This window comes from Saccopteryx bilineata, chromosome 5 (genome assembly GCF_036850765.1).
Source record: "Saccopteryx bilineata isolate mSacBil1 chromosome 5, mSacBil1_pri_phased_curated, whole genome shotgun sequence".
Taxonomy (NCBI): Eukaryota; Metazoa; Chordata; class Mammalia; order Chiroptera; family Emballonuridae; genus Saccopteryx; species Saccopteryx bilineata.
In genome coordinates, this window is record NC_089494.1 from 32,912,417 (window position 1) to 32,939,929 (window position 27,513).

The 27,513-nt window shown below is 40.6% G+C and overlaps 1 protein-coding gene and 1 pseudogene across 1 annotated transcript in view; both read left to right on the forward strand.

The window, feature by feature from the left end:
• Nucleotides 1-27,513, forward strand: part of FAM117B (family with sequence similarity 117 member B) — a 94,018-nt gene that overhangs the window by 33,124 nt on the left and 33,381 nt on the right. The window contains exons 2-4 of the mRNA XM_066280529.1: nt 2,136-2,287; nt 19,059-19,151; nt 20,565-20,678. Coding sequence (XP_066136626.1) covers nt 2,136-2,287; nt 19,059-19,151; nt 20,565-20,678 — 359 coding nt within the window. The remainder of the gene's footprint in view (nt 1-2,135; nt 2,288-19,058; nt 19,152-20,564; nt 20,679-27,513) is intronic.
• Nucleotides 18,439-18,551, forward strand: LOC136307014 (U2 spliceosomal RNA; annotated as a pseudogene).

Below are 27,513 nucleotides of genomic sequence, written 5' to 3' on the forward strand. Positions count from 1 at the left end.
ATTGTGTCATGTTGAAAGCAAATTATGTATCTGAGGCATATCTGTAAAGCAACCTTAATGATTATCAGCAACACAGCTGTTGTAACTCTTATCTTAGTTGAATTGAATCTTTTATTTGGGTCACATAATTAGCAATGGAACTTTTATATTTGTAACTCTACAAGACCCTTATTAAGACATAATGCAATAATAAAAGTAAAAGAGAGGTGTCTTAAAGTTTTTATATGTGGCTGTTGCGGAGACAGTGACTAATTGAAGACCACATAGAGTGCACCGAGGGACATGGGAGAGACCACCTCACAATCCCCTATACCAGTGGTCAGCAAACCGTGGCGAGCGAGCCTCATGAGGCTCTTTGAGCCAGGCTCTTCCACAAAATACCACCTGTGAATTAATAACAATGTACCTACCTATATAGTTTAAGTTAAAAAAATTTGGCTCTGTTGACAAATGAGTTTGCTGACCACTGCCCTATACAGGTTTCATAAGATGGCCTCTACCCTCAGCCCTTACAGGTATTTATTGATACACACAAATAGAAGCAGGGATGCGAATGAGAAAGTCAGGAAGGGGAACTTTAGAGCAAATGAAAAGGCAAGGGAGTAGTTCAAATGTCCCCATCTATTGATTAATCAGAATTGCTAATTCTATTCCTGTTGTGCTGTGTTCAGCACAGTACTGCTGTTCGGTACTTTTGTCACTAAAGCCACTGTGGCTTTTCTCTCAGGGCACTGAACTCTGTCCCTGTTCTATATTCCTATTCAGGGCCTCTACAAATGGCCTTAAGTGTAAGTTAGTTGTTATATAGAACTAGAATAGTGGTCGGCAAACTCATTAGTCAGCAGAGCCAAATATTAACAGTACAATGATTGAATTTCTTTTGAGAGCCAAATTTTTTAAACTTAAACTATATAGGTAGGTACATTCCTTATCGAGGTAGCACCCAATGTGGTATTTTGTGGAAGAGCCACACTCAAGGGGCCAAAGAGCCACATGTGGCTCCTGAGCCACAGTTTGCCCAATGATAGTTTTCATTTTTGGCTTATATCTAAGTACATAACCTGTAGCTTGAAATAAAACAGATTTTTGCATATGTGCCTTCAATATAGCTCCTATAGCCTGATTAATATGGTTTCTTAGGGTCTATTTGTTGTAACAAAATCTCATTGAGATACGTGTCTTATAGAGCTAGATTAAAGTGGCATTTAGACTTCATCTTAACTGCCTTATGTCCTCTTGAGTATTGATAGTATAATGATAAATGGGTATTTTACATATTATACCAGCTTAATTTTAAAACCAAGATGAACATTTCTTTTTTTCTCTTCTGAAGTGAGAAGTGGGGAGGCAGAGAGGGACAGACTCCTGCATGCGCCCTACCAGGATCCACCCAGCATGCCCACTAGGGGGCAATGCTCTACGCATCTGGGGCATTGCTCTCTTGCAACCGGACAAGATGAACACTTTTTAAATGGATGTGTGTGTGTGTGTATGTGTATGTGTGTGTGTGTGTGTGTGTATTGGTCATTTTTTTGTAGAAATAATTGCAGTAAGATAATAATGCACCAAGATCTTGTGTACACTTTGCCTAGTTTCCCCAGATAACGTTTTGTAGAATATTCTACAATACCACAACCAGGATATTGACATTGTACAATCCATTGCTCTGTTCAGATTTCTTCAGTGTTACTTGAACTCTTTTGTGGGAAGTGGAATTCTATACTGTTTAATCTTCTTTGTATGTTTGTATATCCACCACTGCAGTCAAGATACTGAATATTTTGTTATCAAAGGGTCCCTGTATGTTGCCCTTTTATAAAACCGGCTTCTCTCCTGGCACTGTATTTTTCCTCCCCTATTTCTAATCCCTGGCAACCACACACTTCTCTCCATTTCTAAAATTTTGTCATTTCAAAAATGTTACATAAATGAAATGGTATATTTCATATATAAATGAAATAATATATTTGAGAATGACAGTTTTCACTCAGTATAATTACCTGGAGATTGAATCAAGTTTGTATGGCTCAGTAGCTTATTTCTTTTTTATATTTAAGTTCAAAAACTCCTATCTAGTTTAAAATTTAGTTTCTGTTTTGTTTCCTCCCTAATTTAAATATTTATCTTAAATCCAGGTGACAAAACACGACCGCCTTCCTCAAGCCCCTCTACTATTATTCGCCGCACTTCCTCTCTCGATACACTTGCTGCTCCATACCTTGCAGGGCACTGGCCTCGTGACAGTCATGGACAAGCTGCTCCTTGCATGAGAGACAAAGCTACACAGGTAGGTGTATTACAGTTCTTATTCTGAAGTATTTTACTCTGAAATTCTTTCTTGTAATATTTGTTTTGGGCCTGACCTGTGGTGGTGCAGTGGATCAAGGTACCCACCTGGAATGTTGAGGTTGCTTGTTTGAAACCCTTGGATTGCCTGGTCAAGGCACATATGGGAGTTGATGCTTCCTGCTCCTCCCCCCTTCTCTCTCTCCCTCGCTCTCTCTTCTCTCTAAAATGAATAAATAAAATCTTTAAAAAATATTCTATCTCTGACCAAATTGTTAAAACATTAGTCTATATTAGAATAACCTGAAAAGCTTATCAAAAGTACAGATTCCCAGGCCTTACCTCCAGATATTCTGTAGTAGATTTTGGTTGAGGCTTGAGAATATGCTTTAACCCAGTGATGGGCAATCTTTTTAGCTTGGTGTGTCAAAATTCGCCAAAAAACCAAGCGTAACTCGAGTGGTGTGTCACTTCGAGAAAAAAACCGTAATTTTGCAATAGTTAATAGTTTAAATAATTGTAATATGTAACTATTTAATAAACCAAAAACTAATTATTTAACTTACCTGCTTAGTGACTTCTTTGTTCATCTGTCAGTTGGTTTCTTTTATTGGTCTTGATATTATTTAACTTGTGTGGGGTGCTGTGAACTAAGATAATTGAGGGGGAGAGGGAATTCTTTAATTAACCTGCCTATTAGTGACTTAATTTTTTTTTTATTTTTTCAGAGACAAAGCGCAAGTCAGAGAGAGGTATAGATAGGGACAGACAGGAATGGAGAGAGATGAGAAGCATCAATCATCAGTTTTTCGTTGCAACACCTTAGTTGTTCATTGATTGCTTTCTCATATGTGCCTTGACCGTGGGCCTTCAGCAGATCGAGTAACCCCTTGCTCAAGCCAGCGACCTTGGATCCAAGCTGGTGAGCTTTTTGCTCACACCAGATGAGCCCGCGCTCAAGCTGGTGACCTCGGGGTCTCGAACCTTAGTCTTCTGCATCCCAGTCCGACGCTCTATCTGCTGTGCCACCGCCTGGTCGGGCAGTGACTTTTTTGTTGCTGAATTTCATTTGCTAAATCTTCAATTGAAGGTTGGTATTTTGTACACTTCAAGCCCAAGGAAGCGCTGCTGACTTCATCAGTCAATCTGTTTCTTTTGTTGATTTTGACATTATTTAAAGCTGAGAATAAAGTCTCACAAAAGTACGTAGAGGGAAAAATTGTGAGTAAAGCTATTGCTTTATTTTTCAGGGTGCTAAAAGTGTCTGGTAATCGGTTCCAGGCACTCCAAATTTCCTGTTTGTAGTGGCATTCCTCTTGAATCTCCAAGCAGCACCTTTCCAGATTCTCAAGCTTTGACCTCAAGTCAGCAAACACCTGAGCCGAGATGCTGTCTTGAAATTCTGCAAGTTGCATCTTATGTAAATAAGATGGCTGCCGCTATTTCTAATGGCGGGAAACGGCACCCATAGCATGGGCCCTCGCCTCCCCCTCACTTATCTTAGTAATGATGGTCAGTTAGAAATCCACGACACCCCAGAACAGTAGATTGAATGATGATTGCTGTGGTTATGTGGTTGCTGGTAATGGCAATCACAAGGCCCCCAGAGATGCGTCCCCCACAGCATTCCACTGCTCCCTGCTCTGCCGGCCAGAAGTGAGGTCAAAGATCCCCTGACGGCCTAACCAGAAGTCCCAGAATTAGACACTCTGTCCGGGAAGTTCTGTTGTTTTGGCCTACAGACCTCCGGCACAGAGTGTCTACACTACAGAAAATGTTTTATCCTTGGCTACTGCACCTGGCCGTGCAGGAGCCAAGGATGAAACGTCCTCTCGGCATGCAGCCCCATACTTCTCTGGTATGTGGCCGCGTGTCATCAAAAATGGCTACACATGTTAGTGCTGACACGCGTGTCATAGGTTCGCCATCACTGCTTTAACCAGTACCCAGGGTAATTCCCATTTATGCTCATAATTTATAGCATAAATTTTATACACACTATTTTTCCACATTTTATAGTTAAGAACATCACTATATGCCACAGACCAGCACAGCTCGTAATTCTGGCTCTTGAGGGAGAACGGTGTGGAATTAAGAAAATAGACTCATTAAGTAAAAAGGATGGGATCGAGAGGACTCTTCAATGCTGATGGCAATATCCTAGAGCTCATAGCCCCCAGTTTGCTTTATTATATAGCCATATGCAAATAAGAAAGTCTTTGATACAAAGTTACACATCTAAAGCAAAAACAGGAACTCTCCCAAGGCATAAACAGGAATCCCCCCACCATGCATAAGCGAAATCAGCCAACATCTGAACAAACAAAAGGTGAGAGGAGGGCCTGTAAATTCCTTCCAGCAACTTAAGCAAGCAAGTGAAGTGGGTGCAAATACTCAGCTTCATAGCCAATAAGGAGGTGGGGGAGGGGGGGAAGAACTTAGCCTTTTGCTAAGCCTTGAATTTACAAAGGCTTTTTGCCACTTGCAGTCTACAACTATATATATGTATATCTTTTTTGGGGTTTTTTTGGTGACAGAGAGAGACAGAGGAGGACAGATGGGGACAGACAGATAGGAATGGAGAGAGATGAGAAGCATCAACTCTTCGTTGCAGTTCCTTAGTTGTTCATTGATTGCTTTCTCATATGTGCCCTCACTGGGGGGCTACAGCAGAACGAGTGACTCCTTGCTGAAGCCAGCAACCTTGGGCTCAAGCCATTGACCTTGGGCTTCAAGCCAGCGACCCTGCGCTCAAGCTGGTGAGCCCGTACTCAAGCTGGCAACCTTGGGGTTGTGAACCTGGGTTCTCTGTGTCCCAGTCCAATGCTCTGTCCACTGCACCACTGTCTGGTCAGGCATCACAATATATTTAATAAGGAATTTGGATTTAAAAATTTGTAATAGTATTACTTTGCTTTCAACCTTTTTTTTTTTTTTTTTTTTACAGAGACAGAGAGTCAGAGGGATAAACAGGGACAGACAGACAGGAACAGAGAGATGAGAAGCATTAATCATTAGTTTCTCGTTGCGCATTGCGACACCTTAGTTGTTCATTGATTGTTTTCTCATATGTGCTTTGACCACGGGCCTTCAGCAGACCGAATGACCCCTTGCTCGAGCCAGCGACCTTGGGTTTAAGCTGGTGAGCTTTGCTCAAACCAGATAAGCCCGCGCTCAAGCTTGAGACCTTGGGGTCTCGAACCTGGGTCCTCGGCATCCCAGTTCAACACTCTATCCTCTGGTCTACCACCTGGTCAGGCTCAACCTTATCTTATACAGCAGGTCCTTAAATACTGTCATTTCATTATAATGTTGATTAGTTGTCATAGGAATGTAATTTGCTTATGGTTAACCATAAAAAAGTTAAGTGTTAATGGTAAAATTGGTTTTGTTACACAATTTTGCTTAATGTCACAGAACCTATATGTGAAATTAAGTGAAGACCTAACTGTATTTTTGTGCCAAAAATGTTTGTGATGTAGATGGGGATTATATTACATTGTTAATAGAGTCTATAAATGTGAATATCCTAACAGAGGAACTCTGGAAGCAAAGTTTTATACTTTTAGATTTATAACTTTTTTTAATTAAAAGAATCTTAGAGCCCTGGCCTGTTGGCTCAGCGGTAGAGCGTCAGCCTGGTGTGCAGAAGTCCCGGGTTCGATTTCCGGCCAGGGCACACAAGAGAAGCGCCCATCTGCTCTCCACCCCTCCCCCTCTCCTTCCTCTCTGTCTCTCTCTTCCCCTCCCGCAGCCGAAGCTCCATTGGAGCAAAGATGGCCCGGGCACTGGGGATGGCTCCTTGGCCTCTGCCCCAGGCGCTAGAGTGGCTCTGGTCACAGAGCGACGCCCCAGAGGGGCAGAGCATCGCCCCCTGGTGGGCAGAGCGTCGCCCCCCGGTGGGCGTGCCGGGTGGATCCCGGTTGGGCGCATGCGGGAGTCTGACTGTCTCTCCCCGTTTCCAGCTTCAGAAAAATACAAAAAAAAAAAAAGAAAGAATCTCAGATCATTTATATCTGCTTTCTGTTTATAAATGAGGAAGCTGAGGTCATAGGTCATAAAGGCAGTTGATGACTGCATCTTAATTTGGTATAGTTTCTTTTGTAGTATCTACTACAATTATGATTAAATAAAATATTTGTGTAATTATTTAATGTGTCTCATACTCGTTAGATGGTGAACCCATGAAGGCTTGTCCATTTCTGTATTTTCATCCCCAAAATTTAGTGCTATACCTGACAAATTAAACACTCAAGGAGTGTTTGCAAAGGAATGAATGAGCAGAACAATTAAAGCTTTATTGCTAGTGAAGAATGAAAATCATTTAGCCCTGGCCAGCTGGCTTAGTGGTAGAGTGTTGGCCTGATGTGTGGATGTCCCAGGTTCCATTCCTGATCTGGGCACACTGGAGAAGTAGCCATCTGCTTCTCTACTCCTCTCCCTCTCGCTTCTCTCTTCTCCCCTCCTGTAGCCATGACTCAATTACAGCGAGTTGGCCCCAGCACTGAGAATGGCTCCATGGCCTCCGCCACAGGCGCTAGAAAATGGCTCTGGTTGCAATGGAGCAAGGGCCGGGCCCCAGATGAGTAGAGCATTGGCCCTAGTGGGCTTTCTGCATGGATCCTGGTCGGGGCACATGCAGGAGTCTGTCTCTGCCTCCTCTCCTTTCACAAAAAAAAAAAAAATGAAAATCACTTAAAGAATTAAAAAAATCCTTTATACTTATTGTTGAAAATCTCCTAAGGTACATTTCAATTTAGACTTAAAATTTACATCATTAGTGATTATTTGATTCTAGCACTCTATGAGAGACTGATCTTTTAAATTCCCTAATGTATGTATACCAGTTAATTAAGTCAACATTTTAAAATTTGGTAAGATCTATGTAACAAAATTTGACATTTTGACCATTTTGGAAGTATAAAATTTAGTGGCATTAATTACATCAGCACTATCTAGTTCCAAAATATTTCAGCACCCTCTCCTTTCTCCAGGCCCTGGAAACTACTATTGAACTTTCTTTTTCTATGAATTAGCTCAGTCAAGGTGTTTCATATGACATATTGCCCTTATACATCTGGCTTATTGCTTAGAAAAATATTTTCAAGGTTGATCCATATTATAGCATGTATCAGAACTTCATCTTTTTCATGGTTGTATAATATTATGTTGTAAGATCATACCAAACATTGTTTATTCATTTACCTATTAGTGGACATTTGGGTTGTTTATAAATTTTGGTTATTGTGAACAGTGCTGAAGTGAACATCAGTGTACTGTTTGAGTCCTTGCTTTCAGTTTCTTTTGGTATGTACCTAGGAGTAAAATTGCTGGGCCATATGTTTAGCTTTTAAAGGAATTGCCAAACTGTTTTCCACACCAGCTATACCATTTTACATTGCTACTATCTGTGTATAATGGCTGCAGTTACTCCACATCCTCACCAACACTTGTTCTTTTTTTTTTAATTATAGCCATCTTAGTAGATATGAAATAGCATCTTACAATTTTGATTTTTATTTCCCTAACGACTGAAGATGTTGTGCATCTTATTATGCGCTTATAGGCAATTGGTATATCTTCTTTGGTGCTTAGGCACTTTCTTAACATGTCTGTGCCTCTGTTTCCCTTTAGTAAAATGGGGAAAATAATACTACCTATCCTTTAAGGTTATTACGCGGATTAAACAGGAAATACATGTTAAACACTTAGAACAGTATCTGGCACATAATAAGCATTCAGTAAATGTTTGCTATTAAAATGACTAGCTTTGATTATTGTCTGATTAGAACAATAGTGACATGTAGATTTCAGCTCCTGTGTAACTTGTCAATTGCTGTTAGCTTCCTGGAGCAATTATGTTGAAAAAGATTCAGGCTAAAGATGACTGGGACTGATTAGTAATGTCTGCCCTGGATGAGGGGTCTGGGGCGTTTTTATCATTCCTGGTCCAGATGGTATAATGGAAATAATAAATGATTTTTTTTTTTTTTTTTAAGAGAGAGAGGGGAACAAGAAGGGAAGAGAGGGTGAGAAAAAAATCAACTTATAGTTGCTTTCAGTTTAGTTGTGCATTGATTACTTCTAAGAGAGTGAGAAGCATCAACTTGTAGTTGTAGTTCTCATATGTGCCTTGCCTGGGGCTGAGCCAATGTCCCCTTGTTCAAGCCAGCATCCTTTGGGCTCAAGCTAGTGAACTTTGGGGTTGTGTGGACGATTTCCCCGCTCAAGCCAGCAACCCCATGCTGATGAGCCCACGTTCAGAGCCAGCAAACTTGAGGTTTTGAACCGGTAACCTCAGTGTTCTGGGTCAATGCTTTCCCCACTGCGCCACTGGCCAGGCTAAACCTAAAAAAAAAAATTGCTTTTTTTATTTTTATTTTTAACAGAGACAGAGAGAGGGATAGACAGGGACAGACAGACAGGAACGGAGAGATGAGAAGCATCAATCATCAGGGTTTTTTTCATTGCCACACCTTAACCGCTGGCCTCTTGGGTCCAAGCTTGTGAGTTTTTTGCTCAAACCAGATGAGCCTGCGCTCAAGCTGGCGACCTCGAACCTGGGTCCTTGGCATTCCAGTCCGACGCTCTATCCACTGTGCCACCACCGGGTCAGGCAAAAAATTTCTTTTTTAAACTTAAGTGATATTCAGCTTTACTTTTTATCAGTACCTACGAATGTTTTATAATGCAACAAAATAGAAAGCTTCTTAGTTGAAGAAAAATTATTTTCTGAATTAGGAGTTTAAGTAAAATTAATGATTTTTGCTAAGTATTTTTTCCTGTCTGCATGTCTCATTACTGAAATTAGCAAAGCTATTGTTTTTTGTTTACTTTTGTCTTGCTAATTAGTACTCTTGTTCTCATTATTTTTAATTTGTTCCTAACAAATTATAGGAAACTTCCAGTTCCTTTGCTTTTCCTTGAATTAATTTTTATACTTAACATTATTATCTTTAGTAATTATCCTGATTGTTAAAGTATTTTTTATTTTGAAAAAGCCTCAAGTTTACAGAAACGTGGCAAGAACATTTTTCCATGTTTTGCTTATTTGTGTATGTATAATTGTATTAATATTATTTGCTAATTGTTAATAACGTGGTTCTGACAACTCTTTTCAGATACTTTAGCATGTATATATGAGTGTAGACTTTAAAATATTACTGATATAATTACCAAGTTTAGGAGATTTAACATTTATATAATGCCATTATTTAATATGTGTTACATAACACTAATTTTTTCAGTTTCCCCAGTCATGTTCTCTGTAGCAATTTCTCCTATAAGCCAGAATCTAGTCAAGGAACACACATAGCAGTTAGATGTGATGTTTCTTTAGTATCCTTTAATCTGGAATACTCCCACAGCTTTTCTTTGTCATTTATGGCATTGAGATATATATTTTTTTTTTTCTCCCCATTTAGAAATTAAATTTACTGTGTTGACATTGATCAACACGAGGACATAGGTTTCAGGAAAACGTTTCTACAGTATTTGAACTTGATTGTGTTGTGTGTCCATCACCCAAAGTCAAACAATTTTCCGTTGTTGTATATTTGTCCCTTATGAGTGCTTCTGCACTTCATCCTCCTTTGTTACTGCAGATTTTTGTCCTCTTCCCCTTTTATGTTACTGTTATCACAGATTATCCTTGTTTATATTGTAGCTTTGTTGGAGCTTTACTTGTAGTGTAGTTTTGTTTTGTTCTTTGTATCCGGTAGAGTAATCCCCTTGAGTATTTTCTGCAGTGGGGGTTTTCTGGTGAAAAATTCCTTCACTTTATGCATTTTTGGAAAAGTAAGCTGTTTTGTTTTTTAGCAGGAGAGAGGAAAAATACAAAAAATAAAATAAAAAGAGGGAGAGAGGAAGGGCGAGAGATGAGAAGCATCAACTTGTAGTTGTGACACTTTAGTTGTTCGTTGATTGCTTCTCATACATGCCTTGACCGGGAGGCTCCAGCAGAGCCAGTGACCATAAGCTTCAAGCTAGTGACCTTTGGGCTCAAACTAGTGATCTTGGGATCATCATGTTGATGATCTCATGCTCAAGCCCACAACCCTGTGCTCAAGCTAGCGAGCCTTCTCTCAAGCCAGATGAGCCTGTGCTCAAACTGGCAGCTTCGGGGTTTTGAACCTGGGACCTCAACATCCCAGTTTGATGCTCTGTCCACTGCACCACCACTGGTCAGACCTGGAAAATTTTTTATTTTTCCTTCATATTTGAAGAATGACTTGGATGGATATAGTATTCTTGGCTGGTAGTTCTCTTTCAACTTCGCACGTTTGGGTTCACTCACTTTTGACTTACAGAGTTTCTGCTGAGATGTCTGCTGATAACCTGATGGGCCTGCCTTTATATGTTATGTTCTTTTCCCTAGCTGCCTTGAAGGTTCTTTCTTTGACATTGATTTTTGACAGTTTTATTACAATGTGCCTTGGAGAAGGCCTGTTTAGGTTGAAGTAAGTAGGCATTCTGTTTGCTTCTTGGATTCGAGGAGCTCTTTCCAAAGACTTGGGAAGTTCTCATAAATTACTTCTTTGAATAAACTCTACATTGCCTTCTTTGCCTCTTCTTCATCTGATATACATTAGTCTTATTTCTCTTCCTGATGGAGTCAGATAATTCTTTTTCTTTTTTTTTTTTCTTTTTTTTTCTTTCCGAAGCTGGAAACGGGGAGGCAGTCAGACAGACTCCCGCATACGCCTGACCGGGATCCACCCGGCACGCCCACCAGGGGGTGTGATGCTCTGCCCCTCTGGGGAGTTGCTCTGTTGCATCCAGAACCATCCTAGCGCCTGAGGCAGAGGCCACAGAGCCATCCTCAGCGCCCGGGCCATTTTTGCTCCAGTGGAGCCTCGGCTGCAGGAGGGGAAGAGAGAGACAGAGAGGAAGGAGAGGGGGAGGGGTGGAGAAGCAGATGGGTGCTTCTCCTGTGTGCCCTGGCCCGGAATCGAACCCGGGATTTCTGTACTCCAGGCCGACGCTCTACCACTGAGCCAACCGGCCAGGAACCAGATAATTCTTATAGAGCTCTATCATTTTTTTTTTAAATTCATGAGTCTCCCTCTTCCCTTTGTAGCATCTCTAATAGCTTATCTTTGATGCTACTGATTCTCTCCTCTATCTGGCCTGTTCTATTAACTAAGCTTGCTAACTCATTTTTCAATTCATGTATTGAGTTCTTCATCTGTTTTCAACGTTTTAGGCCCTGGCCAGTTTGCTCAGTGGGTAGACTGTCAGCCCACCATGTGGATACCCCAGGTTCTATCTCCAGTCAGGGCACACAAGAGATGTGACCATCTGCTTATATTTCCCTCCCTCTCCCCCTTCTCTCTCTTTTCCCCTCTCGCAGCAAGTGGCTTGATTGGTTTGAGCATCTGCCCCGGGAGCTGAGGATAGCCTGGTTGATTCAAGCATTGGGCGTTGCTGGGTGAATCCTGGTCCAGGCTCATGTGGGAGATTGTTTCTTACTAAAAAATAAAAATAAAGTTTGAATCTCCTTGGTGAAGTACTCATTTTGTTCATTAATTTGTTTTTTGAGCCCATTAAATTGCCTAGCAGTGTTTTCTCACAATTTATTGAATATTTTAAATTCTCTATCATTTAACTCCAAGATTTCCATGGGATTGAGATTGCTTTTTGGAGGTATTTCATTTTTTTTCTGAACTGTGTCTTTTTCTTGTGTAGCCATGGTATTAGTTTTCTTCTGCCTTGATGGCATTTGAAAATGGTATTGTTAAAAAAATCAAACAAAAACAACTACAAAAAAATAAAGATAGAAATAAACAAAATAGATGTAGAAAAATAAGTAATAAAAAGTTAAGGAGCAAAACCGCAAAAAAAAAGACCAAAACCCAAAAACAATAATCAAAACAAAACACCCACAAAAATGAATTTACAAAAGTAAAAATAATAAAGAGGGGGCTCTAGCCGGATAGCTTGGTTGGTTAGAGCATCAGTCCGAAGCACAGAGGTTACCAGTTTGATCCTCAGTCAAGGCCACATACAAGAACAGATTGATGTTCCTCTCTCTCTCCCTCTCTCCCTCCCTTCCTCCCTCCCCTCCCTCCCTATCTTCCTTCCCTCCTCCCTCCCTCCCTCTCTCCCTCCCCCCCTCCTTTCCTCCTTCCCCCTTTCCCTCCCTCCCTCCTCCCTTCTTCTCTGATTAAAATCAATAAATAAATAAAATATTTTAAAAATTAAAATAAAAAAGAGGGTGAAAATGTTGCATTTCTAAGAGGTTTTGTTTTTTCCCAGTTGGTAGTGTGGGATTACAAGTTTTAGCTCTCTGAAATTCTCAGGCTGACCTCTGCTAATATGTTGCTGTCCCAATGATAGAGGTAGGGCTGTAGTTGCCTTGGAGAATTTTGAGGACTTATGGCTTTAGCAATGGCCTCTGGCCCCTCTTCCTCACATCTCAGCAGAATAGGGGACCAATCATGGAGCACCACTGTTCTTCACGGGAAAGAGTCCTGTAGAACTAGCCATGGGGGTCTTGGCCAGTTGGTTCAGTGATAGAGCATCGGTTGGTGTGGGTGTCCCAGGTTTGATTCCTGTTTAGGGCACACAGGAGAAGCGACTATCTGCTTTGCCATTTCTCCCCCTTCTCTCTCTCTCTCTCTCTCTCTCTCTCTCTCTCCCTCTCTCCCTTCCTCCCTCCCCCCTCCCTCCTCCAGCCATGGCTTGATTTTGATTCTAGTGAGTTGGCCTCCTGCACTGAGGATGGCTTTGTGGCCTCTGCCTCAGGTGCGAAAAATATGGCTCGCTGCTTACAGGGTGGATCCCAGGTCGGGGAGCATGCGGGAGTCTCTCGCTCTTCCTTCCCTCCTCTCACTTAAAACAAAAAAACAAAAAAACAAAAAAAACTGATTGTAGGGTATGTTTCTGCCACTCTCCCTACCTCAAGGGGGTGTGGTAGGATTTGGTATTTTGGGGTCCATAACCTGTTTTTCTACGTCTCCATCCCAAGTGTGGGCTGCCCCAAACCGTGGGAAAACTGACCCCCTAGTTCCCTGCTGCTTGGGTTCAGTGTCTATACAATTTTCCTCTTAATCTCTGTGCTCCTCCTGGCAGAAGAAGACCCAGTCACTTTGGGTTTCTGGAGCCCTGGCAAACAAAACCCAGACTTCTGGGTTTCTCTCTCTAGAGCCCCACTGTGTGTCTTAACCCCCCCCTCCCCCCGCCGCCCTTTTCTGTCCACCTTTCCCACCGTTTAGTCAATTAGGTGCCTGGATCATTTCAGGCAAGCTTGCAAGCCCAGCTTGGGTTTCTTCGCTACATTATAGCTGTTCAGTTTGTTGAAATTTCAAGGAGAGAGATCTAGGATATCTCACACCACCATTATTACTCTGATGTCTGCTTTGATACTCTTTGAGTGCAAGTCACTGTTTTTTCTGAATCTTCCCAACTTGGGTTTATATGTTTTATACATAATTAAATTCAAGTTACTATATTTTTGGCAGGAATATTGTGTGTGTTCCTCTCTGTGAATATGTATCGACATGTGCATGTCATAAATGATGTTAAGTTTCTGCCAGATTCTAACTAATGAGTAGTATGTGGGGAATTTTTTTCTTTTTCTTTACAGGGACAGAGAGAGAGAGAGTCAGAGAGAGGGATAGATAGGGACAGACAGACAGGAACGGAGAGAGATGAGAAGCATCAATCATCAGTTTTTGGTTGCGACACCTTAGTTGTTCATTGATTGCTTTCTCATATGTGCCTTGACCGCGGGCCTTCAGCAGACCGAGTGACTCCTTGCTTGAGCCAGCGACCTTGGGTCCAAGCTGGTGAGCATTTTTTATTTTTGCTCAAGCCAGATGAGCCCGCACTCAGGCTGGTGACCTCGGGGTCTTGAACCTGGGTCCTCAGCATCCTAGTCCAACGCCCTATCCACTGCGCCACTGCCTGGTCAAGCTGGGGAAATGTTTTGAAACTGTAAATATCCTTCCTATTCCCCAGTAAACTTTCACCCCTTTGTTTTAGCATTCATTGATGATTGTTGCTTAACTCAAAAATTACTGTAATAGTTCACATGGTGATTTTCTAACTTTGTTGTCATTCTTCTGCATATATATGTCTACTGTTAGAAGTATTTCTTACGTAATTGTCTCAAATGGATTTTATAAATGTCAATTTATATTACACAAGATTCTGTTTTCCTCCCTCTAGCTTTTTACTAGAAAATGTTCAAGATACAAAAAATAAAATATCACCCCTGTCATTTGATTCAAGAGTGTTAAATATTAGCCACATTTGCTTTCCATCTTTGTATTTATGTGTTTACTGCTGTTTCTGAAAGTATGTTGCAGATACATACTTTATCCCTAAATTCTTCAGCATATATCTCCTGAAAACAAGGATGCTTCTTGTTTAACCATAATAGCATTAGCTGAACTTGGGAAATTGACAGTTCCATAATTTCATGTGACATCTAGTCCATGTTAAAATTTCCCTATGATTTCTTTTTTTTTTTCTTTATAAAATAAATCTGGGCCCTGGCCGGTTGGCTCAGCGGTTGAGCGTCGGCCTAGCGTGCGGAGGACCCGGGTTCGATTCCCGGCCAGGGCACACAGGAGAAGCGCACATTTGCTTCTCCACCCCTCTGCCGCGCCTTCCTCTCTGTCTCTCTCTTCCCCTCCCGCAGCCAAGGCTCCATTGGAGCAAAGATGGCCCAGGCGCTGGGGATGGCTCTGTGGCCTCTGCCCCAGGCGCTAGAGTGGCTCTGGTCGCAACATGGCAACACCCAGGATGGGCAGAGCATCGCCCCCTGGTGGGCAGAGCGTCGCCCCTGGTGGGCGTGCCGGGTGGATCCCGGTCGGGCGCATGCGGGAGTCTGTCTAACTGTCTCTCCCTGTTTCCAGCTTCAGAAAAATGAAAAAAATAAAAATAAAAAAAATAAAAATAAATCTGGAACCAATCTGAGATTCATACATTATGCTTGGTTTCTGTTTAGTCCCTGTTAGTTTAAAACAATGTATTCTCATAGCTCTTTTATTTTTTGGTCTTAATAACATTTTATGAATTAGCCTTCATGTTTTTAAAGGATATACTTTTTCTTTTTGCAATTAGCAAGTAATTAGTAGAGTACCCTTTTGCACTACATGAATATATTATACTATTCTCTAGTAACTTTTCACCTTATAGTTTTATTATCCTTTGATGATCCTTGTCTAAATCAGTTATTTCTGAAAGTTGCCCCCCAAAAGTTTTTTTTTTCTTAAGCACAAGATAGATATTCTATACATATTTCTGCAACCTGTTTTTTTTGTTGTTTTTTGGGTGTTTTTTTTTTTTTTTTTTTTTTTTTTACAGAGACAGAGAGAGAGTCAGAGAGAGGGATAGATAGGGACAGACAGACAGGAATGGAGAGATGAGAACCATCAATCATTAGTTTTTCGTTGCGCATTGCGACACTTTAGTTGTTCATTGATTGCTTTCTCATATGTGCCTTGACCGTGGGCCTTCAGCAGACCGAGTAACCCCTTGCTCGAGCCAGCAACCTTGGGTCCAAGCTGGTGAGCTTTTGCTTAAACCAGATGAGCCCGCGCTCAAGCTGGCAACCTCGGGGTCTCGAACCTGGGTCCTCCGCATCACAGTCCGATGCTCTATCCACTGCGCCACCACCTGGTCAGGCTGCAACCTGTTTTTAAGAACATAATTCTATTTATATAGAAAGATTCTCCTGTATCTTAAAAGGTTTTTTCTTCCTTGTATAAGAGCAGTATTGTTTTGAATAGATATACATTCCTTCATAAAGCACAAAATTCAAGAGGTAGAGAAGAGTATACAGTGAAGGGTTTTCCTCCCATGAGGCAGCCATATCTGTTTCTTTTGTTATCATATATATACTTCCAGAGATTTCTACATATGTATATAGTCTTTCTAGCAGTTCTATATAAAGGTAGTTGATATACATACTGCCCCAGTGCTGGAGCTCAGAGTGAGTGGATCCAGTAAGTCTGTGCATGGGCTCTTTAAGAGGAATGTCTGGGGCCCTGGCCGATTGGCTCAGCGGTAGAGAGTCAGCCCAGCGTGTGCAAGTCCTGGGTTCGATTCCCAGTGAGTGCACACAGGAGAAGCACCCATCTGCTTTTCACCCTTCCCCCTCTCCTTTCACTCTGTCTCTCTCTACCCCCTCCTGCAGCCAAGGCTCCATTGGAGCAAAGTTGGCCCTGGTGCTGAGGATGGCTCCATGGCCTCTGCCTCAGACGCTAGAATGGCTCTGATTGCAGTGGAGCAACACTCCAGATGGGCCGAGCATCACCCCCTGGTGGATCCTGGTTGAGTGCATGTGGGACTCTGTCTGTCTGCCTCCCCCCACCCCTTTCTCACTTTGGAAAAATACAAAATACAAAAAAAGAAAAAGAAAAGGAATGCCTGGGACTTCAGCAGCCCTCTTTCTCACTCAGCCACAATCTTTGCTGGTTTTCACAGCCAGGAGTTACAATGACTTCTCTTCCTGGCACTGGAGCCCTGTACCAGGGAACCTGGTGTGGGGCTAGGATTCCTTGCTCCTTAGGGGGGACCTTTAGAGCTGAGATAGCCCTTCCTGTTTTTAACTGCCACACATGGGTGTGGGAGCAGTCCATTTCACATCTCCAGTCTCAGTGTGGCTGGCTTCTTCTGTATATCCTTAGTTATAGGACTTCTGTTCATCTAGTTGTAATTTTCATGTAGTTTTGAGAAGATGTGAGTAGTACTGTGTTTACCTACACTGCTAGTTTGACCAAAGCCTTCTTAATCATTTTTTATACTGCATTATAGTCTTTTGTAAAGGTATACTATAATATATTTAGCCAATCCTCTATTTACTTGTAGAAACAGTGCTACAGGAAATATGATACATCTTTTTGTGATAAAAGTATACAGTTTGGCCTGACCTGTGGTGGCGCAGTGGATAAAGTGTCGACCTGGAAATGCTGAGGTCGCCAGTTCAAAACCCTGGGCTTGCCTGGTCAAGGCACATATGGGAATTGATGCTTCCAGCTCCTCCCCCCTGTCTCTCTCTCTCTGTCTCTCCCTCTCCCTCTCTCTCCTCTCTAAAATGAATAAATAAAATTTAAAAAAAAAGTATACAGTTTGTACATCAGCAGAATAAATGACCAAAAGAGGGATTTCTCTGTCAAACAGAATGTGCATTTGTAACTGACAACACTTGTTGAATCCCCTTCTACAAAGGCTGTACTAATTTAAACTCCAGTCAGCAGTGTAGGAGATTGTATATTATCAAATTGTCAGTGACGTTTTAACCTGCATGTGTCTTTTTTTTTTTTTTTTTTTTACAGGGACAGAGAGAGTCAGAGAGAGGGATAGACAGGGACAAACAGGAAGGGAGAGAGATGAGAAGCATCAATCATCAGTTTTTCGTTGCGAGACTTTAGTTGTTCATTGATTGCTTTCTCATATGTGTCTTGACCACGGGCCTTCAGCAGACTAAGTAACACCTTGCTCGAGCCAGAGACCTTGGGTCCAAGCTGGTGAGCTTTTTGCTCAAACCAGGTGAACCCGCTCTCAAGCTGGCGACCTTGGGGTCTCGAACCTGCGTCCTCTGCATCCCAGTCCGACACTCCATCCACCGCACCACCGCCTGGTCAGGCCTGCATGTCTCTTTATGGGTGAAGATGAGCATATTTTTTTGTGTCAAGAACTCAATTTGTATTTTTTTCCTGATACACTGTTTTTAAATTTTGAATTTTGTATAACCACTAAGGTTTTAACATTTTTGAGGCTATCCTATCCAATACTTTAAGACAAGATGACATAGTATAGAGATTAAGATGAACTCTGAAGTCTAGATTTCTGTCTTGGCTCTTGCCACTTACTGTGAGACAGCCTTTAGGCAAGTTTTGTAACTTCATTGTCACAACTTCCTTATCTACAAAACAGAACTTGGAGAAAACTTTTGTATGTATTGCATCAGACAATACAGTGAAGACCCTTCACTGTTAAGCACAGTGCCTAGCACACAACAAGGTCATAGGACTGTTAGCTGTTGTTAGTATTCATTTGTTCAATAACTGCTATACTTATAATTATGTTAAAATAATTTTATTAGTGATAGGAAAGCAAGAAGTAGGCTAAATATTGGAATTAAGTAACTGGTACTGGGAGAATTGTGGGTAATTTGTGTTATTTAAAGTATTTTCTAGTATCGCTTCTCGGCCTTTTGGCTAAGATCAAGTGTAAAATATTTTCTAGTATCTAATTTTTCTGTAATAGGAATGCATTTTATAATAGAAAAATTTTTTAGAAAGGGATTTTTTTTCAGATTTGTTGAGACATATTTGATATATAGCATTGTATAATTTTAAGGTGTACAGTATAACTTCACATACTTATATGTGAAATGATTACCACAATAAATTTAGATACTCATCACTCATAGTTACAAACTTTTTTTTTTGTCATGAGAACTATTAGGGTCTACTCTTAGCAACTTTCAAATATACCATACAGCAGTGGTAACTATAACTGTCATGTTGTAAATCACATCTCCATTACTTATTTATATCTTACAACTGTAAGTTTTTACCTTTTGATTTTCTTTGTTTAATTGCCCTACCAACCCACCCCTTGGCTCTGGTAACCACAAATCTGATCTCTTTCTATGTTTTTTTAGGTTTCACTTAAAGTATTTGTCTCTCTTTGTCTGACTTACTTCATTTAGCATAATGCCCTCAAAGTTTGTCCATATTATCACAAATGTGATATATACATTGTTGTTAAATGATTCTTTTATTAAAATACTCCTTCCCTCTTTCTCATTATAGACAGAGAGTGCATGGGCTGAAGAATATGCTGAAAAGAAGAAAGGGTCTCACAAACGTTCAGCATCCTGGGGAAGTACAGATCAACTTAAGGAGGTCAGGAAAATGGATTTAAAAAACTGGATGTGGAAATTTGATCCCTTCATTGGCTAGTTCCTTGAAGTTGTGGGCAGCAGTGATTTGTCAGGTTCCATTGTGTATGGGGTTTTTTTTAGTTGTTTTGTTTACATGACAAATAACAAAAACTGTTAAATTAATTGGATAAAGATTTAAATGAAATGTATACATTACTATCAGATAGTGTTTTTTTTTTAAAATAGAAAGTCTGTACCTGTTAATATTATATATCAGATGTATAAATTTGTAGTGATATAACAAATTCACTTTAAAACATTTTTATGTATTCATTTATTTATTTATTGTGAGAGACAGAGAGGGACAGATAGGAACAGACATACAGGAACGGAGAGATGAGAAGCATCAATCATTAGTTTTTCGTTGCGCATTGCGACACCTTAGTTGTTCATTGATTGCTTTCTCCTATGTGCCTTGACCGGGGGTCTACAGCAGACCTAATGACCCTGCTCAAGCCGGTGACCTCAGAGTTTCAAACCTGGGTCCTCTGCATCCTGGTTCGACACTTTATCCACTGCGCCATCTTCTGGTCAGGCTTATTTATTTATTTTTAGGGAGCGGAGAGAGAAAAAAACATCGATTTTTTTTTTTTTTAACTTATTTATGCATTCATTGGTTGATTCTTGTATATGTCCTGACTAGGGACTGAACCCACAACCTTGCCACATCAGGATGATGCTCTAGTTAACTAAGCTACCCAGCCAGGGCCAACAAATTCACTTTTATTATTTCTATATATAATGGTAGTGTTTCTGAATTCAGTAACCAAATATAACCAAGTTGATTATGTCCCTATGCTTTGATTACCATTTTCTGTGCTTGTAATTATACAATTCGCATTTTACATATAATGTAAGAATAAAAAAGAATTCAGTCCAGGAATAATATGGGGTATTGCTTAAAATTATATTTTTTATTTAAAGATTCTATCTGATGCATTTCAAGGCTTGAATTGATTTTTAAATACTATTTAATTTTTGAAGCTGTTGAAGGTTAGGTGTTTGATAAAGAAATCTAAATCTAAATAAAATGTGACTTATAAGGGCAGTGAGAATATTATTTTTTAATTTGTTTCAAACCCTGGAATTTAATTTATTCTAAATGCTAAAAAATTTACTTGTTTAGTACTTGGGAGGCTTGATGGCTCAGAACAATGTTGGAACATAATTCTGTTCCTCTTTAAAATATAGACTCATATGTACATCTGTGTGTATGTGTATATATGAAAATTTTGAACAGTAAATCAGATTTCGTGATATGGTTTAAAAATTCAGAAGATTTATTAAGGCTGAATTTTACTGGTTCTTATTAAGCAAGGATGTTTTATGTAGTATGGAAAACACTCTGATGCACTGTTATTTTTTCCTTTTTCAGATAGCAAAATTACGCCAGCAATTGCAGAGAAGTAAACACAGCAGTCGGCATCATCGAGATAAAGAAAGGCAGTCTCCATTCCATGGCAACCATTCAGCCATTAACCAATGTCAGGTAGGAGCACAGATACCACAAAATCCAGAAAAGGGATTTGTTGTTTTGCTGGTGATTTGTTATTTCATAGGTAAGTATTTAGGACAGCAGTTCTCAACCTGTGGGTCGCAACCCTAGTGGGGGTCGAACGACCAAAACACAGGGGTCGCCAAATGCCATCGGAAATACATATTTTATTTAAAAATGTATTGTATAATAAATATGTATTTTCCGATGGCTTTAGGCGACCCCTGTGTTTTGGTCGTTCGACCCCCACCGGGGTCGCGACCCACAGGTTGAGAACCGCTGATTTAGGACAAAATGTCCAAAAGCATATTTGAAACTGATTACTGAATTATAGCCCTGAAAAAATCCAGAATATTAAGTTGATAAAATGATATTTTACTTTGGTAATTGTGATATGACTTCTAGGAGACATAGCTATTTTCCATATATTGATGTACCCTATATTTTGTCTTTATCAGTTTAGCATGTTGGAGGCAGAATATAGGAGATAAGCACTGGCTGTGGAACTAGACCCTGTATAAGTAACCTGTTCTCTCTAAATCTCAGTTTCCTGATAGGAAGATTAAGGATGATGATAGCTGTCTCATAAAGTCCTTTGTTAGAGGAAAACTCTTCTTCAGCTGCTTTGATTCCTTAATAGAACCCCATGAACTACTCTTAATAGATCACTTAGCATTTCTCTTTAACCAGATTGAAATCGGATGGAGTTCTTTCACAAGAAGAAAGCAAGAAAAAGTTTGCCAACCCCTTTTATAGGTTGATATGATAGCTTCTGATGATTGTAAAGTATATGTAGATTTTTTTCAAGAGAAAGTATGGGTAGAGGTATGCATTTTTTCAAACTAATTTTTTTGTAAAGTTGGCACATGGGTTGAATTTGATTTCATAAATTTACAGTTTGGTTGTAATTTTCAATAGCTTTTTTTAAATAAATGAGAGGGTGGGAGGCAGAGACAGACTCCCCTGCATTCTGACCGGGATCTACCTGGCAACTCCCATCTGGGCCGCTGCTCTGTTGCTTGGCGATGAGCTATTTTTAGTGCCTGAGGTGAGGCCATGGAGCCATCCTCAGTGCCCAGGGTCAGATTTGCTCAAAAGAGTCATGGCTGCAGGGGGCGGGGGGAGTACGGGTAGGATTAGAGATGGTCACCCCTCCTGTGTGCCCAGACTAGGAATCACACCTGGGGCTTCTATACCTTGGGCTGATGCTCTACTGTTGAGCCAACTGGCCAGGACCTCAATAGCCTTTTTTCTATGTAATATCTTTTTTTTTTTTTTATTATTATTTTTTTTTTCATTTTTCTGAAGCTGGAAACAGGGAGAGACAGTCAGACAGACTCTCGCATGCGCCCGACCGGGATCCACCCGGCACGCCCACCAGGGGTGACGCTCTGCCCACCAGGGGGCAATGCTCTGCCCATCCTGGGCGTCGCCATGTTGCGACCAGAGCCACTCTAGCGCCTGAGGCAGAGGCCACAGAGCCATCCCCAGCGCCCAGGCCATCTTTGCTCCAATGGAGCCTTGGCTGCGGGAGGGGAAGAGAGAGACAGAGAGGAAAGCGCGGTGGAGGGGTGGAGAAGCAAATGAGCGCTTCTCCTGTGTGCCCTGGCCGGGAATCGAACCCGGGTCCTCCGCACGCTAGGCCGACGCTCTACCGCTGAGCCAACCAGCCAGGGCTCTATGTAATATCTTTTAATTATAATTTATGAATATACACTAATACAGTAAAAAACTTAAACAACTGGATTTATATATGAAGAAATAGAATATGAAAATTGTCAAAATAGATGAAAAATGTGAATAAACTAATAATATATAAATTGGAATGCTAATTAAAAACCAAATCCCCTCCTGACCAGGTGGTGACACAGTGGATAGAGTATCAGACTGGGACACAGAAGACCCAGATTTGAAACCCTGAGGTTCTGGCTTGAGTGTGGGCTCACCAGCTTGAGTGCGGGGTCACTGGCTTGAGCGTGAGATCACAGACATGACCTCATGGTCACTGGCATGAGCAAGGGGTCACTCACTCTGCTGTAGCCCCCTGGTCAAGGCACATATGGGAAAGCAATCAATGAACAACTAAGCCGCAACAAAGAATTGATGCTTCTCATCTCTCTCCCTTCCTATCTCTCTGTCCCTATCTGTTCCTCTCTGTCTCTGTCATAAAAACAAACAGAAAAACTCCAAACAACTTACAAGTGAATTTGCCAACCTTCCACTCCCTCTAGTTTATCCAGAAATAGTTTATATGTATTCCTAAGAGATAAAATAAATTTATTTTCAACTCAATATTTTTATTTCAAGGAAAATAGGGCTTAAGATTGATTGATTGATTGATTGATTGCCTGACCAGGCAGTGGCGCAGTGGATAGAGCATCTGACTGGGATGCGGAAGACCCAGGTTCGAGACCCCAAGGTCGCCAGCTCTGGTTTGAGCAAAAGCTCACCAGCTTGAGCCCAAGGTCGCTGGCGCGAGCAAGGACTTACTCAGTCTGCTGAAGGCCTGTGGTCAAGGCGCGTATGAGAAGGCAATCAATGAACAATTAAGGTGTTGCAATGCGCAACGAAAAACTAATGATTGATGCTTCTTATCTCTTCGTTCCTGTCCGTCTATCCCTCTCTCTGACTCTCTCTCTGTCTCTGTAAAAAAACAACAACAAAGATTGATTGTTACTGAATTAAGTGATGAGTTTTAAGAATTTTTAAGTTTTTGAAATTTTTTTAGAGAGAGAAAAGGATAGACAGGGACAAACAGATAAGAAGGGAAAGAGACTAGAAGCATCAGTTCTTTGTTGTGGCACCTTAGTTGTTTTTTTATTGCTTTCTCATATATGCCTTGACTGGGGGACTCCAGCAGAGTGAGTGACTCCTTGCTCAAACCAGTGACCTTGGACTCAAGCTGGCGACCTTGGGGTTTTGAACCTGGATCCTCTGCATCCCAGGCCAATGCTCTATCAACTGTGCCACCACCTGGTCAGGCTGAAATGTATTTTCTTAAGTTGCATTAAAATCAGTAAAATAGCCTGACCTATGGCGACACAGTGGATAAAGCGTCGAACTGGAACACTGAGATCACCAGTTCGAAACCCTGGGGTTGCCTGGTCAGGCACATATAGGAGTTGATGCTTCCTGTTCCTCCCCCTGTCTCTCTCTCTCTCTCTCTGTCTATATCTCTCTCTCTTCTCTAAAATGAATAAATAAAATGTTTTAAAAAATCAATAAAGTAGTACAATTATCTAAAACTTGCTTTGCTTTCCCTTGCATATTGAATTTTCTTTTATCTAGAAAATTACATTTAACAGAGTGACATTGATCAATATCAGCACATAGATTTCAGATAAACATTTCTATAACATTTGAACTGTTATGTTGTATACCCATCACCCAAAGTCAAATCATTTTCCATCATCCTGTATTTGTCCCTCTTTACATCCTTCCCCCCACTCCCTCCCCCTGGTAACACTTCACTTTTATCTATGTACATTGGTCTCAGTTTTATATTCCACTTATGTGTGAAATCACACAGTTCTTAGCTTTTTCTGACTTACCATACTTATTTCACTCAGTATAATGTTCTCAGGGTCCATCCATGTTGTTGTAAATAACAATATGTCATCATGTTTTATGGCTGAATAGTATTCCATTGTATATATGTACCACATCTTTATCCAATTCTCTACCGAGGGACACTTTGGTTATTTCCATGTCTTGGCCATTGTGAATAATGCTGCTATGCACATGGGGGTGCATGTATCTTTACATACCAGTGTTTTCATGTTTTTGGGGTAGATACCCAGTAGAGGGATTGCAGGTCATATGGTAGTTCTATTCTTAATTTTTTGAGGAACCATGCCATGCATTTTTCCACAATGGTTTTACTAATTTGCATTCCCACCAGTAGCAAACAAGGGTTCTTTTTTCTCTACAGCTTTTCCAACACTTGTTATTACCTGTTTTGTTATAATAGCCAATCTAACAGGTGTGAGATGGTATCTCATTGTAGTTTTGATTTGCATTTCTCAAATAGCTCGTAAAGATGAGCTTCTTTTCATATATAAATATTTGTTGGCCATTTGAATGTCCTCTTGGGAAAAGTGTTAGTACAGATCCTCTCCCCATTTTTTAATTGGATTGTTTGTTGCTGAGCTTTGTGAATTCTTTATTTATACTCACAAAAATTAGGGAATATTTCAAAATGAATATGAAGCAATAAAATATCCCCTAATTTTTGTGAGCAGTATATTTTGGCTATCAACTTCTTATTGGAGCTGTTGTTTGCAAATATCATCTCTCATTTATTTGGCTACCTATTTGTTTTGTTAACAGTTTCTTTTGCTCTGCAGAAACTTTTTAGTTTGATATAATCCCATTCATTTATTTTTGCCTTTACTTCCCTTGCCTTTGGAGTCAAATTCATGAGTTGTTCTCTATGTCCAAGGTCCATGAGTTTAGTACCTATGTTTTCTTCTATGTAATTTATTGTTTCAGATCTTATGTTTGGATTTTGAATTAATTTTGTGGAGGGGGACAAACTGTAGTCAAGTTTCATTCTTTTGTATGTGGCTTTCCAGTTTTCCCAGCACCATTGATTGAAGAAGCTTTCTTTTCTCAATTGTTTTTTTGGCACACCATGGGAATACCAAAAGGCATTCCTTTGCATTTTTCTTTTGTCCAGTCACAAAGCATTTCCTCACAACTATGACACACAATATGAGGAGCTCAATTTTTGTCTTGATCGCTAAGGGGAACTTGAAAATAGGCAATATATGCATGTGTCACAGATGATGAAATATTGCGCCTTTGATGTTGAGGTGTGTGACAGCCACATATATAACAGGAGGTGTCAGGACTATTCTTACATTTATGCCTACTCAAAGAAGTCATAATTCAATCTTAAAAACAAAATAAGAGAGTGTTTTTATCAGATAATAATTTTTTACATTTAAAAACAACTACAATTATGTAAAAGTGATGTTTGTAAAACATTAATTGCCTTGTGTTTGTGTTCAATCCAAGAGTCGTTGCCCTTTAACTCCAATTTAAAAACCATTGCATGCCATTAACTGTAACAAAAAGAAGTTAAAATTACATAAAAACTAGAGCATGCACCAAAACACAGATTTCAGATTTGAAATCAGCGGTGCAGAAATATATAGTAACAGTTCTAACACCTCATGCAACAGAAAATAAAAAAATAATTATTCCCCAGTGATATGTACCATATAGCTGGTACTATAGTACTCATTAGGGAAAGCAGTGCTACATGTAAATATTGGGGCTTACCCCCCAGCAAGTCTGAGATAGATATAAATAAAGGTAATTGTTACACAGTGTAATGAGTGTGTCCTTAGGGGAGAATGCAGAGTGCTCCATAAAGGGTGTTTATCCTTGGACTGGCTATTGGAGGCTTCTCAGAGAAAGTGGTATCTAAGCTGATCCTTTAAGGATAACATGGATTTGTTTATCTAGTCTTTTAGAAGTGGATAAAATCACGGCTTTATGTAGGAATAGCAAGAGATTACTTGAGAGAGGTAAATAGCAGCCAACCCGAAAGTCTTCAGATCTCAGTTGTTAAGAAGTTTGACTTTGTCCTAGAAGTATCAAGGAACTATTTTTTTTTTCCCCTGACATTGGAAACAGGAAGGCAGTCAGACAGACTCCCACATGCGCCCGACCAGGATCCACCTGGCATGCCCACCAGGGGGCGATGCTCCGCCCATCTGGGTCACTGCTCTGTTGCAACCAGAGCCACTCTAGCGCCTGAGGTAGAGGCCACGGAGCCATCCTCAGTGCCCGGGCCAACTTTGCTCCAATGGAGCCTCGGCTGCGGGAGGGGAAGAGAGACAGAGAGGAAGGAGAGGGGGAGGGGTGGAGAAGCAGATGGGCGCTTCTCCTGTGTGCCCTGGCCGGGAATCGAACCCGGGACTCCTGCACGCCAGGCCGACGCTCTACCACTGAACCAACCGGCCAGGGCCAGTGAACTATTTTTTTAAATGCAGGATTAAGCCTGACTGGTGGTAGCACAGTGGATCAATTGTTGACCTGGGATGCTGAGGGTCCCCCATTGAAACCTTAAGGATGCCAGATTGAGCACGGGCTTGCCAGCCTGAGTGTGGGTTTGAACATAAGATTATCAATATAATTCCAAAGTCGCTGGCTTGAACCAAGGGGTCACTGACTCAGCTTGACCCCCTGGATAAGACACATGAGAAGCAATCAGTGAACAACTAAAAAAGTGAAGCAACTGCACGTAGATGTTTCTCATCTCTCTCCTCCCTCTCTCCTTTTCTCTCTGTCTCTAAAATCAATAAAGCTTAAAAATAAAAAATAACAAATAAAATGCAGGATTGATATGTGGTCAGATAAGCATTATAGAATGGTCATTTTGAGTTCAGAATAGAGAATGAATTTGGAGGAGGACAAGTTAGGGGCAGGAAAACAATTTAAGAGTAGGATTTATAATTTAAGTACAAAATGGTGTGGCTTAAAATAAGATAGAAAGTGATATTCAGAAAGTAATAATAGTTGAGCTCTGTTAAAGTGCTTACTACATATATTGCAAACACTCTACTCAGATTTTGATATATTAGCATTCAGTCCTCATCTTTGAGGGTAGGGATTGTTACTGTCTTAATTTTACAGACAAATAAATTAAGGTCTAGAGAGGTCAGGTATCTTGTTCAAGATCATATGAGACATTCTGACTTTAGAGCCTGAGCTTTTAAATTCTGGTACATGATGATTGATGTGTAGGGAATGATGAAAAAATAAGAGTAAAGAATAATGCCAATTCTAACCTTTTAAACATTTTTTAAAATGTCTGCCT